At 37.3% G+C, this 15,185-nt stretch overlaps 1 protein-coding gene across 1 annotated transcript in view; it reads left to right on the top strand.

The window, feature by feature from the left end:
- The window catches only part of BTBD9 (BTB domain containing 9), a 495,371-nt gene that overhangs the window by 79,869 nt on the left and 400,317 nt on the right, over positions 1-15,185 (top strand). Inside the window, exons 5-6 of the mRNA XM_037843174.1 lie at positions 3,675-3,894; positions 6,383-6,502. Coding sequence (XP_037699102.1) covers positions 3,675-3,894; positions 6,383-6,502 — 340 coding nt within the window. The remainder of the gene's footprint in view (positions 1-3,674; positions 3,895-6,382; positions 6,503-15,185) is intronic.

A 15,185-nucleotide genomic window follows, 5' to 3' on the forward strand; every position in this document is an offset into this window, starting at 1 on the left:
TATTACTGTTGTATCTTCCCAAGTGTAGTTTAAGTCATGATGGGGGGAAGGGGTAGTCTTCATCTGTTTTTGTTTCTGTCAGATGGTAAAATCCTTGAGGGCTGAGTCCAGCACAGTGCCCAGTGCATAGTAGGCAGCTTAGGAATTCTTTTTAAATAAGTAGAATAAAGGTCCCTTTCAGCTCTAATACGTTTTCTTTCCATAATTTTTATAAATAACTTTCATTAAGTTACCGAGTGATATCAGTGCCTAAGTTGGAACGAAAATTGTGGTTTTAGTGCTCCTGCATAGGCCAGTGCTCTTCCATAGGTTTCCCTGACTGGGTTATTTTTTATTTCCATTGTGTGTGTTTGTGTGCCAGTACCATCAAATGTGGAAAGGAGGCTTGGAAACAGGGATGTTGGGGGAGGTTAAGACAAGACAGGAGCTGTTGAGAAAGTCATTTGTAAGGCCATGGTTGTTGTGGAGTATTCATAGGAAGGGAGGAGGACCCATGCATTCTTCAGGGAAGACAGAATGGACAGAAGATGATTTAGGTGAAAGAATTGAGTAATGAGATTGCGGTTGACAGAGAACTAAGTCTGAATCCAAATGATCCATCAGAGGTGAATGACCATCTCAGCTTAGATGTAATAGAGAATCTGGTAAAGTATGATTAAGAACATAAAGCAATTAGAAAAGAGCACAAGATAGTTAACCCAGCATCACTCAGATTTTGACACCATATAGCTAGGGGCAAGTTCTGCCCTAATTCTCCTTAGTTTTTCTTTCTAATAATCAGCTTGTTTCATTCTAGCTGTAGCCCTTCAAAGCTGATTCTTTTTTTCTTAATGTTTGTAAAATGCATCAAAGATTGCAATTGTGAAAAGAAGTGTTATTAAGTTCTCTACTGTCTTGTTTAATCCCTACCACCCTGTTTTTCTGAGAGCTCTTTTCTCTACTGATCAGCAAATATAGATTCTAAGAATATTTATGGTTTGAATTATTTTATTATAACTGGAATCATCACATGATCACTTTTCCTATTAAATTCATCACTTAAACTATTTTTCTCCAGTGAGATATTCAGATTATAGCTACCATGTGAGAATTTCCGCTTTCTGAAGTGGAATGTTCTCCATTTTGAAGTAAAAGATACTCTTTGGGAATCTATATCAAAAACAGAAAAATTCTTAAGTACTTTTGAAATAAATTGCAGAAGACTTAGATATGTGTTAGAAATTTCATTTCCAATTTAGACTTCAGTTACAATCATTTGAAACTCTTGTGCCTAATACCTTATTGCTACATTGATAAATGTTGAGAGAGAATCAAAGAATGGCATCAGTTTCTAAATCTGAAAGTGCAGTGTTTCCCTTTTGGCTTGGTGCTGGGCTAGTGGTATCAGAACTGGAGGAGCTGGCTTCAGTGATCAGCAGTATCAGACTTTGGAATCTCATGTTTTGTACCCAGCAATAAGGAACAAATGTTTACTTTTACCAAGTAGTTCTATATCACTGATATCTGAAAAACAGATTTGAAGCTAATCTCTGTAATGGCTTTTGTTTGTTTTCCTGTAAAGTGCTTCACCTCTAGACTGAGGTGTCACGAGAACAGGGCCTATCTCTGTCTAATTCACTGAGGTATTCCTGATGCTTCACACAGTACCTGGTGTAGAATGAGTCTTTAGGAAATGTCTGTGACTGAATGAGTGCTTTATATTTACACAGTACTTTAGCATTTCTTGTTTGTAGTATAATCTTTACAATAACCCTGTAAAGTGGGTTGGGCCAAGTATTATTATTTTTAGATGAGGAACTGATTCAGAGAGACTAAGAAGCCTCACCTAGGGGTAGTGAGTGGTAGAGCCTGAGTCTCAAACTTAGGTCTTTTCCCTTTAAGTCTAACATTATTTTTCACAATATCTGATTGGCTGTTTCTTTTCTGTGGGTCTTAGGCAACCATAGAGGAAATGGGATAGGAAGAAAGGAAAGATACAGTCATACCATCGGAAACCCCTGAGAAGTGTGGTGGCAGAGCAGGGCTCCTGAAACAGACTGCCTGGGTTCTAATCTCCACTCTGCTACTTGCTGGTTGTGTGACCATGGGCCAGTGAGTCCATCTAACCTGTCTCTGCCTCCACTTCCCAGCAGCTAAATGGATATAATAGTAGTACTTAACTCAAAGGATTGTTATGAAGAGTAAAATGAAAGGAATTAATATTTGTAAAATGCTTAGAGCAATGTCCTACACATACTATGCATGATTTAAGGTTTTCTAAATAAATGAACAAGTAAATATGAAGAATATGGATGATTATCACCATCTAATAGAACTTAGGAAGTTATGTATCTTTAGCACTTAGCCTTCTGGTAAGCATAGCTTTCATTCCACTGCTGAGTTGCCTGAGTCTTTTTCTAGTTAGCCCCCACCCCCAATATTTTTCAGCTGCATTTATTGTCCTCTTCTGGAGCCACTTTCATTCCCTTTCTTCATTTGAAATTTTTTAAAAACCCACATTTTCCAAGAATTGTGCAGTGATGACTCACTTACCAGCCTTTCCATGCAAGCCCAAATTTAGCTCACACTTGCCTCTATTCAAATCACATAACCAAGGTGTATATGAACTGTTAGAATTAAATATTTACTTACAGTCTCTAAATTGGCTTAGTACTCTTATTGTGTGCTTTTTCATAAATATTTCACAACAATAATGGCTGGCTTTCTTTAGAACTTGCTATGTGCATTACAAACATCTCATTTAATCCTTAAAAACAAAACAAAATAGAACAGCAGGTGAGAGATAGGTACTGCCCTATTGAGGAAATTGTGGTTCAGAGATGATAATTTCCCCAAAGTGATACAGCTGGTCCAGACATGGAGCCATTGTTTAAACTCTGACTCTGAAGCTCGAGCTCTTAACATCTGCTTTATGCTGCCTCTCGTCTCTCCATAGAGAGTATCAGTTTTAGAGTGTCAGTACCTGGAGTACATGTTCCATATATGTGAAGCATACTTTGCATAGAGGACTTCAGAGTCCCAGGAACAAATGGAACTTAGTAAGTCTATTTGATATTGGAAAGGGGAGGAGGGTTAATATTAACCATATTATTGATTTTGATGACAGACTGAATTTTCATTTTTAAAAATTCTAAAGTGAGGTAAAAGTAAATCTTTTAAACACATCATTGTTTTTTAGCTAGATTGATTCAGCATGTCCATATATGACTAACAGCTATGCTATATTGGAATCTTTCTTTTTCTGTTGTTTTATCATATGTCTGACCTGTCTATTTTGGTTTATATGGTGTCCTAAGTCCAGATAGCAGGTACAGGTCATCTTATATATTACTTTTGCCTAGTAGATATAAATAAAAGCTGCTAATAGAGTGAACTCAGCAGAGCTGATTTGTTTGTTCTAGAACATGTTTTTGTAGCATTACTAATTTTTTCTTTATAACATCAGTCCCAGGTACTTTGTGGCCATGATAGTGATATTAAATTTAGACTTTGGATGGTGTCTTAATCCTCATAGACATTCCGTATCTCTATCTCCATAGATCTGTCTCTGCCATTTTTAGATTAAATGCAGATACTGGAATCACCAAGAATGTTAACTTTTTATCTTTTCCCAAAAAATATAGACTCATCTCAAAGTAACCACTAACCTTGTCTTTTCTGTTTTTTAACTGTAGTACCAGAAGAAAACATTGCAACTATGAAGTATGGAGCCCAGGTTGTAAAAGGGGAGTTGAAGTCTGCATTATTAGATGGTGATACTCAAAATTATGATTTGGATCACGGATTTTCTAGGCACCCAATTGATGATGACTGCCGTTCTGGCATTGAAATTAAGTTAGGTCAGCCATCTATTATCAATCACATACGGATACTCCTGTGGGACCGGGATAGCCGGTGAGTTATTAGCATGACTTAGAGAGAAACTGACATTCTGTTTGATTGAAGTGATCTAACTTCGTGGTCATCTACTTTGGTTTTTACATATTTTGATGGTTTATTTGTTTGTGATCACTTTGCTGTTTTTCTCTTCAAGTTAAGTTCTGGGGCAAGAGTTAAAGGCCATTTTTCTTTAAAAAAAACTTTTTTTTCCTGTTTATGAAAGTAATGAATATGTGTTCATTTTGGAAAGGATGGGAAATATAGAAAAGTACAAAGGAGAAAATAAATGTTACTAGTAATCTTACTCATTATTTCCTATGTATATGTCTAACCAGTCTTTGTTATGCATAATACACACTCACAACAGAAACCTGCACCCACATACTTTTACAAAATAGAGATTAACTGTATAAAAAGGTAGCTTCACTTTTTAATTAATGCATTGTGAACTTTTTACCCTGAAATGTTACTTTGAATAGCTGTCTGGTATCCTACCATATGGATTACCTTTATTTATTTACTTGATTCCTTACTTTTAGATGTTATTATAACTTTTTAATACATTTTATCTTATAGATGAAGAAAAAGTTGTTTTTTAATGTATGGATAAATATTATCCTCAAAACAAAAAGAAATTTTTAGGAATACTTGGTGAACTTCAGCCTGGGAACCCACCCAGTTTAACAATGGCTTCAGGATTCTGCTCTCCTGCAGCCACTGTGATACTTTCACCCACTGCAGCTTCTAGAGTACAGTGATGATGGCAGAAGAAGTAGAGCAGTATGGGCCATAAAGACCTCTCTCTCATTACTGCTTATTGTTAGACTAAACTCTGCATACCCTGAAACTGGTGTATAGGGCTTCCTAGACCCAACTTATGCCTCTCTGGGACGGAGCATGAAGGACTTAATAGTAATGATGACGATACCCTGCACATCTTACAGAACAGTGCATTTCTTTTGTTAGCACAACTGACCACCACCCTGGCTTTTTTGGCCACTTGAGCCGAGGTAGGAGGGAGGCTTTATGAAATGGGAGCCAGTGTTTCCCATGTGCGTGGATGTTTGAGGGCCCCAGGTTATCTCTACTTGTTTCTTTTTGATTAAGAATGTATTTCCTGATTTCTATCTTCTTGAATATAATTTGATGTTTTATTGGCAAAATGGGGCTTATTCACATAATGTAATTTCCAAGAGTCTCTGATTAATAATAGCTGAATAATACTACTTATATAGCACTTTTCGCTTTTATATGCTAGACAGTGTTTGAATACATATATTCACTTAATAATGAAGTTATTATTTGAAAAAAGTTTAGTTTTTTTTTCAAACTGAAAGCAGTTATCATCATTTCCATGATGTTAAATATTTATAGGCCACTTTGTTTTAGTATGCACTTTACATTCATGGGACTTAACACTTCCACATAATGTTCTTTTCTCACAGAAGTTGTTATTCTAAGCAAAGGTGAAAAATTCAGAATCTTAAACCAAAAGGATTCTGACATGTGTTTTTAAATTATATCCTACATTACTGATAACCCAGAGAGGTTCAATAAAAGGTTATAACCAGTTTGAGACTGAGCGATAAAATGAATGGGAGTGAGGAGACAGGAAAAATGAGGGGGTGACACAAAATAAGCTGACCTTTCTGGCCACAACTGTTGTTTGCAGGCTGACATTTATGGTCACCTAAATCTTCGGAGATTGTTCCTGTTGATATTACAGTTCAAGTAATAACTGCATCTCAAATTTAAATTTGGTTTATGACAGGGGAATATGGGTTTGTTTAGTATGGGACCAGCATGTAATGGTCCAGGGCAGCTGACTAGGGGAGGATGATAGGCTATTTTCATTACTGCCAGATTATTAGCTGGCAAATTTTAAGTTGTACGCAAAAGTAACTTATATTATCTCTTCACCCATGTCATTTATTTTCCTGCAGGCTGCATGTATATATGGGGTGTTAGGAGACTGGAGGGAGCAAGAGTAAGCTAGCCTTTGTGGGGAATCATTCTGAGTTGGTTTTCCTCCTGAGAAGGATAGGGCTGAGCACCCAGGCCAGGGAAAATAGAGGGAAAAAGCACATTGCCTACATCTCTGTCTTCTGTTCTTTCTCAGTCATGGCTTTATTAATCTGTTAATGAGGTATGAGAGAAGCATCCTGGCCCTGTTTGAAAAGGAATAAAGGTCTTGCATACCTGATATGTGCCAAGCACTGTGCTAGACCCTGGGGATCTGATGCTAAGTATGGCCTTGTTCTTGTTCTTAAGCAGCTTATCGTTTAGTTTAAGGGAGAGAGATAATGCTGAGAGATAAGCTTGATACATTGAGGTGAATGCTACAATGGAGAAATTCAGCTTTCATTGTTATCAGAATTTGATTAATAAGCAAAACTGTAATTAGGGAATTTTATATTTTTGTACCTTTTAATGCTTTATTAAAGTATAACTTTGTATTATTTTAATATGGTAATTTTTCTGCTTTTTCACTTTCCATTCAAAGGTCTTATTCATACTTCATTGAAGTGTCTATGGATGAACTTGATTGGATCAGAGTGATTGATCATTCACAATATCTGTGTCGCTCTTGGCAAAAGTTATATTTTCCAGCCCGTGTCTGCAGGTTAGTTCTTATGGATACTACTAAATGATTTTTATTTTTATATAAGGAGATTTGAACTTTGAGAAACAGTGCACTTTTCTATCTCATGGAAAAAGAGTTTCTCATGGTATCAGTTGCCAAATATTTCTCAACTGAAAAAGTTAGGGAAGATTTGGAAAATTATGGTGGTTAATATTTAGTGTTCCACAGTGTATTGTGGAACTATTGATCCAAAATATTTTATGCCATATTTATGTAGTAGACATGTAAACGTATAAGAAAGAAACAGGGAACACTTGAGAATTGGAAAGGCTTTTCCATATTCCATGCTATACCTTGAAAACAGAATTATTGTTAGAGGGTGCATTCTTCTCATGAAAGCCAGGGGAGATGTTTCTGGAGGCTTTCCTGGAGGTTCTCAGGGCCAGGAGAAAATTTTTGGTTACTGGTATGTATGTTCTGGATATACGTGCTCTTTCTTTAGGTCAGTGGTTATTGAATGGGGTTTCACAGAGTAGTTGTTTTGAGTGGATTTGGGGTTGGGACAACGGAGGCTGTACTGGTGGGGCTCCAGACTCATACCCTCCCTTCAATCAGAGCCCCTTAGCTTTTATTGTTGTTATATGTTGCGGACCCATGTAAGATTGTTTTTTAAAAGTGCTGAAAAGCTACTGTTCTGATATTTCATTCTTCCTTTAGATATAAGCCATCTTTTTAACTTTCCTTTTGAAATTCTGCAAAACCTATATGAATTTATGAATTTGGGAGCTGGGAAAGGTAATTAAAGGCCTCTGAAATTCTTTTGTCTTAATCTTCCTCCTGGATGATGGATTTTGGCTTTTCACATGTGTTTTGTATCTTTGAGACCTGGAGGCACTCAGCTCATGTAACTTCCATGACCCCTATGGTGCTTCACCTGCAGCCTACACTTGTTTTCAGATGTCACCTCAGTTTCATTCTGCTTACAGAGGAGAACTCACAGGAGGCCCCTAGAAACTGCTCTCAAGTATTCTTTACCTTAAAGTCAAGAGATCAAGGACAGAAAGTGATCGGTTCATTTAGACACATGTGTTGGGGAGAGAAGGGAAGGGATGTGGTGGGTGTAAATCAGGGAGAACGGTTCTTGACTCATGACTCCAACTGGCCTACAATTGTGGCTGATTTGGAGAGATGGGGATGTTCTACACACTTCCTGTCTTGGTCAGAAGTCACCCTTCTTGTTACACTGGTGATCTGACAGGAAAAGGGTGAATTCTTACCCCCACCCCAGAAACTTCACAATACCTTTCAGCCTGTGGTACAGTAAAGAATGTCGCCTACATTTTTTTATTATGGGTATTACTGGACTCAATATTGTTACCCAGGGATCCTCTTGTGTGAAAATGAAGAAAATCAATTTCATTTTTCCAAAGAGGGACTAAAGTGTCTCAGGTCTTGCAGTTGCACTTTTATCAGAGGAATTTTGAATGGATTAAAATGAGAGAGCCAGGGAACTGAGTGAAGATTCTGCATCTCAGAGCTGCGTAGGGATACTTCTAGAGTGACAGAGGGGCCCTGACTTGGAAAAGAAAATTGAGTCTGCATCGACTCCAGTTATTATGGTTATTGCGGGTTAAAAAATGAAGCAGCATAACAACCAAAGCTCTGATGTGGAGTGACAGACTATGTTGTTTGTATTTAATTTGAAACAATAGAAACATGCCTCCCAGAACAAATCACCATGAATGTAACACCAGCAGGACAGGGTCTATGTACTTTATTAACCTGAAAGCACCAGTTGTGTGGAGGGAGATGAGTGCTCACAGTCACGATCTCTGGTTTTTAGAAAATATACTTTCCCCTCATTTATTAATGGGCATTATTTTTACTCCCTTATTTTTTCTCTCCTTTCTAGCCTTGTCTTTGTTGGTATAGCTTGTACATGTTGTAGAGCCTGACTGTATTCATGATGCTAGTTTTTGTCTTGGGATAGCGAGCTCCCAACTCTAGTCCAGAAAAATTGAGCAAAGATGGTATTAGAAATAGTGATGAATAAGAAAAGAAAGTATTCTTGATATCCATATTAGTAAGGATTTTAAAAAATTTATAACCACTTTAGCTTATTATATTGGTTACTACATTCCTTCATAAACTCTGCCTTTTGTAAAAGGTTGGAATTTTGATAATATTTTGAAAGGTAACTTAGAACAAATCTGTATTGATTTTCTATGGATGTCTTATACTTGCTAGTTCTTATCTTCACAATCATTTATTGACTACCTAAACAATGTTCTAAATGCACTTCTTTCAAGAACTTCACTGGACACATAAAAATTCTTTATTTTCTTAGCACCTAAGTGTTCAGTTTGCATTGTGTTAGTTAATTTGCACATTTGGATGTCACCTTTGTTCTTCAGTATCCTTTATGTGTTTGTCTTGCCTCTGAAACCAAAATTACGAACTCTTGGAGGCAAAGAATATGGATTCGAATCTTTTAGTATTCTTGGGCTATGGCTATGATCTTATATGCAGTAGGTACTCTATAAATGTTAGCACAGGTTTCAAGATGTCAAGGCATTGCCTGAATAATGAAGAGATTGATTTAACATTAATATGTACATATATTCAATGATACCTTTTATCAGTATACTTACTGGAAAACTCTTTGGAGTGGTAAATGGTTCCCTACAGTTTGCAAAGGTTACTTCCTGTTTTTACTTCAAGAAATTGAATTTTGAGGTTAATCTTGAAGGATATGGGAGTCATATTTTGAGGGAAGATTATATATGATATTTTCACAAAAGAAGATATACTCTATGAATTGGGGAATATGAGATTTTCTACCCTTCTCTCTGAGTCTAGGCTAAATTGCTTGTATATCAACATTGTATAGTAGAAAAACCACAGGCTATGGAGTAGGATAGAGATAGAGCTCTTCTCAGATTCTGGTTTCACCTCTTACTTACACTGTGATCTCAGTAAAGTTGTATCTCTCTTAGCCCTCATTTCTGTAACAGTGAGGGACAGGAATAACAAAATCCCCTCCTTGAGGTTTGCTATGAATGTTAAATGACATTATGTATATACAAGTACTGAGCACAGTGCCTGGTCTAAAGTAGAGACTCAGCAAATTGCAGTTTTTATTATTTTATTCTAATTTCTGAGTCTCTCTACTGGTCTTTGACCTTCAGAGAAAGAGAGTCATCCCTGCCCACCTCTATGGCCATGGCAACTCACTAGGAGGAAGCTGGCTGGTCCTTGCCCTAGAACCTACTCTTTTTGGTGCTTTCCATGTTGCCAATCCATACATAGCAATCTGAAACATGCCTGGAATGCTTTTCTTTATCTTAATAACCTGCTCATTTGTATGTTTCCAGATATGTATGGAAGTTACGTATCTTGTGGAATGTAACTCAGTCAGCATCTCACCTTGCCAAAGTACCCGGCATTATCTGGTGGCAATAAGGATACCGTCAGGCTTCAGAACAAGAGTAGTTGTTCCAGTCATCACTGTGAATGAGGGGAAATGATCTGCCCTGCCTTTCTGGGCTCTCTTTAGGAATTCATTGTAGGTTAACTGGGAACTGCTCTGTGTAGCCAAAGGCTTATAACAATAACTGTCCTCCACTCCCATCCTCTAACTAGGGTGTTCTAGTCTGCTAATGCTGCTGGAATGCAAAACACCAGAAATAGATTGGCTTTTATAAAAGGGGGTTTATTTGGTTACAGAGTTATAGTCTTAAGGCCATAAAGTGTCCAAGGTAATGTATCAACAACTGAGTACCTTCACTGGCAGATGGCCAATGGTGTCTGGAAAACCTCTGTTAGCTGGGAAGGCACGTGGCTGGCATCTGCTCCAAAGTTCTGGGTTCAAAATGGCTTTCTCCCAGGATGTTCCTTTTTAGGCTGCAGTTCCTCAAAAATGTCACTCTCAGTTGCTCTTGGGGCGTTTGTCCTCTCTTTGCTTCTCTGGAGCACAAGTCCGCTTTCAATGGCCGTCTTCAAACTGAATCTCATTTGCAGCTACTCTCTCAGCTTCTGTGCGTTCTTCAAAGTGTCCCTCTTGTCTGTAGCTCCTCTTCAAAATGTCACTCTCAGCTGCACTGAGTTCTTTCTGTTTGTCAGCTCATTTATATGGCTCCAGTGATTTAATTTAGACCCACCCTGAATGGTGGGGTAACACTTCCATGGAAATTATCCAGTCAGGTTAATCAACCACAGTTGGGTGAGTCACATCTCCATGGAAACAGTCAAAGAATTACAATCTAATCAACACTGATACATCTGCCCACACAAGATTACATCAAAGATAATGGCATTTTGGGGGACGTAATACATTCAAACCAGCACATAGGTATAAGGAAAAGTGATGTAGATTTCTTTACAATCTTTCACATGCCCTTAGAACCATGTTATGCCTTCTCAACCTTTTCTTTCTCAGGAAAGGCAATTTCTGCCTTACTCATAAACTCTGTTCCTCTGATTGTCTTGGCTCTCTAGCAAGCTTTTTCCAAGTTCTTTTCACAGCTATCTTCAAGTTCTTTCCACAACTTTCTGAGATATGGTGGATCCTAGATCTGAACAGAAGACACCAGTAAAGCATGGTCAATATAGAGTGCCTTGGGGGGTGTTTTAGACTCTGAGGGGTAGCGGTCTAACATCCTGGCTGTTTTTTCAAAATCGTGCTGGTAATTTGGCAGCCATATAATGTTGCTGACATATGAGAAGCTTGAAAACATGGGTGTGAGTTGGGTAGATGTGTATTTAGAGTCGGCTTATGACTGGTAGTTGGAACCATGTGTATGATCTTGGTGTAAAATCCAGGAGTTGAAGGAAAGGAATAGTGGGGCTAAAAGCAAAATCCTTAAGCATATGGCTATTGAGATAGGGAAGAAAGGCGTGGCAGAGGTATTTACTTCAGGGCCAGTCAGAGATGAGAGAATTTAGAGGAGCAGAGTTTACTGAAGACAGAGCCAGAAGGGGCTTTTAGAAGGGTGTGACTTGAATTACAATATGGGAAAGGAGGAATAAATTCAGTTAACACAAAGCTGAGCTTTTTTCTTTCCTTTTGTTTTTAGTTATGAAAATGGAAAAATGGTATTTTCTTCATCAAATTATAATGTAGTACATATTTTAAATATGGTTAAAGGTTGCCCTCTGGAAAGATTGTACCCAGTTTCTACCAGAAGCACATATAAATACCCCTTTCTCCCAACCCCCACCAGTGCAGGCTTTTGTCAACATTTTGCCAATCTGATTTATGATTTCTAAAAGAATGATGTCTTATTTTAATTTAAATTTCTTTGATTATCAGTGGAGTAGAGCATCTTGTAATATTGGTGATTTGTTATTTCTTACTTATGAAAAGCCTGTTTTTGTCCTCTGCATATTTTTTTTTTTTTTTTTTTTTTTTTGGCTTTTACAAGGGGGATTTATTAACTTACAAGTGTATAATTCTAAGCCTGAGAAAATGTCCAAATTAAGGCATCAATGGGACAATACCTTCTTTGAAGAAAGGCTACTGGTGATCTGGGACCCCTCTGTCACATGGCCAGGATGTCTGCTGGTCCCTCTCTCCAGGATTTTGCTGCCTTCAGCTTCTGGCTTTAGTGACTTCCTCTCTCAGCTTCTCTAGGTGTTTCTTTCTTCACTTCTATTCTTCTCTGCATATTTTTGTTTTTCTTTTTGGCTTGTGAGAACTTTATATAAATATATTGATATATATTTATATTAAGCCATTATCCTTTTGCCTGTCATGTATTGTGCAATTTGTTAGTAGTTGTTAATGATAAGGCACCTTTTGCCATAGAATTTTGCTTTTTAAAAAATGTAGTTAATGCCCTCCCCCCTACGTGGGATCAGACACCCAGGGAAGTGAATCTCCCTGGCAACGTGGAATATGACTCCCAGGGAGGAATGTAGACCTGGCACCGTGGGACGGAGAACATCTTCTTGACCAAAAGGGGGATGTGAAAGGAAATGAAATAAGCTTCAGTGGCAGAGAGATTCCAAAAGGAGCCGAGAGGTCACTCTGGTGGGCACTCTTATGCACACTTTAGACAACCCTTTTTAGGTTCTAAAGAATTGGGGTAGCTGGTGGTGGATACCTGAAACTATCAAACTACAACCCAGAACCCATGAATCTCGAAGACAGTTGTATAAAAATGTAGCTTATGAGGGGTGACAATGGGATTGGGAAAGCCATAAGGACCAAACACCACTTTGTCTAGTTTATGGATGGATGTGTAGAAAAGTAGGGGAGGGAAACAGACAGACAAAGGTACCCAGTGTTCTTTTTTACTTCAATTGCTCTTTTTCACTCTAATTATTATTCTTGTTATTTTTGTGTGTGTGCTAATGAAGGTGACAGGGATTGATTTAGGTGATGAATGTACAACTATGTAATGGTACTGTAAACAATCGAAAGTACAATTTGTTTTGTATGACTGCGTGGTATGTGAATATATCTCAATAAAATGATGATTTAAAAAAAAAAAAAAAAAAATGTAGTTAAACCTGTCAACCTTTTTTTTTAATGAGTTTTGATTTGGTATTATGAGGTCGTCCTCACTCCAACATTAAATAATTTCATATATTTTTCTACTACTTGTATTAATTTTTATATCTAAATATTTAATCCACGCAGAATATTTTTTGTATGTATTTTGAGGTAGGGATAATCAGCTGATTAAGATTTAAAGATCTTTTCTTCCTCAGTAATGTGAATGGTCATATTTGTCATATGCTAAATTCTAGCATATACTCTACTTTGTTTCATTAATTTCTGTGACTGTTGCTGAAAGTATCTTAATTATTGTAGTTTCCTGTCCTTTTTCTTATTTTCTTAGAATGAAAAATTGTAATGTGCCAAATACACCATGGAAAAAAAAAAGCATTATAGAGCATCTGCCAACTTGTCTTCTGTTGTCAATGGTCACATCAGAGGCCCTAAGTGATAAATATCTCACTAAGATGGTTTTGCTTTCAGTTTCAACAAGAAAGTTTGGCATATTTGACTACATAAGGAATACATTTTCTTCAGCTACTCACTTGTTTGTTCATTCAATATTTGCTCATTCAACATATAAGCACCTACTTTGTGCTAGGCACCACTTCATACTGAGGATGTAACACTGTAGAAGTCTGCTAAGAATACATTAGGTAATTTAAAGTGTTGTGAAGATGGTACTATAAAAGTCACTGGGGTTAGGGGAGGGGGGTGGTTATTTTAAATAGGAAGGTCAGAGAAGGCCAGAGAGGGGCAGTAGGTGTTTTCAGCTAAGATGAAGGGAATGACTTTTTCTTGTCATTGTTGTAGATAGTCTGGTTTTCTTTGGTGTACATTGAATGCCATACAGAAGTAGCTGGTCCATTATAGAGGCCTCATATGATGAATACTAAAACTGTACTGTTTTTGGTATAGGACACTTTAATCTTTTTTATTGCTGCCCTATATTCCAGGTACACGCTATTCCATCTCTGCTGACGTTAGATGCAGTATAATTTTGTTTTGCACCCATCCTCATTAGATTATAGTACCCATACAGTACTGTTGATCTGCAAGACAAACACATGAGCAAATGAGCATTGTTATTTATGGAAGCATTCTTTCCCTACCATATTAGCATTGTATAAATGCTTGTATATCTTCTTTCTTTTCTCTTTTGTTTATTCCCCCATAACTGGGCATTAATACATTTATTTACTTTTAAAGGCAGGCACTTTTGCATTATTCAGCAGTTCACTAGGATGTTTTAGAGTTTTAGATACAATTGTGCTGAGCCTTTGCTTTCTTTATATGATTGGAGAGCTTCTGAATTCAAGAAATGCTTTATTCAGATATAAAAGAAACAGGAGTAATTTCACTTTAAAAAATAATCATTTTAATTCACAGCTTAGTTTGATTGTCGACCTACAACTTTGATATCATAATCGAACTAGCATAGAGCAACCCTACGAAAGAGGAACATTTTCTTCTAAGAATGCAAGGCAAAATGTGGCCACATGGTGTCACTAAATTATAACAGTTTTACTTGGGCCAAAGAGAATTTAAAATTGCTTTTTTTATAAAATCATATTTAAATATAATTTGTCCCGAAGGCTATGATTTGTGAAATAACATGTGAAACTAGTTATACCCTTTAAGTCTTTCTACTGATAGGGAGCATTAAGTATAGCTAGAGTTCGTAGACGTACATTCAGGTACTAGTTGGCTCTTGTATATGGGATACTGTAGTGCAGGGATTCCATTTTGGACAAATAAGTAAGTTTTTTTTGCCCTCTTTTGGAATTTTGAAATAAATAGAAGAGTAATCTCAAAGAAGATAGATTCATTAACTATAATGAATCAGGGAAAGGAGGAATGAGGATGAAGAGAGACAGGGTCATAGGACCTCAAGAGGGATAGAGGACAAACACATTTTTTGAGCATCTGTTTTGGGCCAAGTACATGTAATTACCTTACATGATTCTCACAGTAGCTCCATGGGAGAAATACCACTATCTTAATTTTACAAATGAGGAAATGGAGTGTTTGAGAAGCTAAATTTGCAGTCAGGTCTGCTTGACTCCACAGTCGACATCACAGTCTTCCACTGCTTTTTCGGGATGTGATGTAAAGGAATAGCTCTGCTTTAGAGTAGGAGGAGGCATGGAGCCTGGATGAAGCTCCTGCTGCCTCCTTGGGTGGTGCATCCTCCAGGAATGCTCTAAGAGAGGGTCCGGT

This window comes from Choloepus didactylus, chromosome 7 (genome assembly GCF_015220235.1).
Source record: "Choloepus didactylus isolate mChoDid1 chromosome 7, mChoDid1.pri, whole genome shotgun sequence".
NCBI lineage: Eukaryota > Metazoa > Chordata > Mammalia > Pilosa > Megalonychidae > Choloepus > Choloepus didactylus.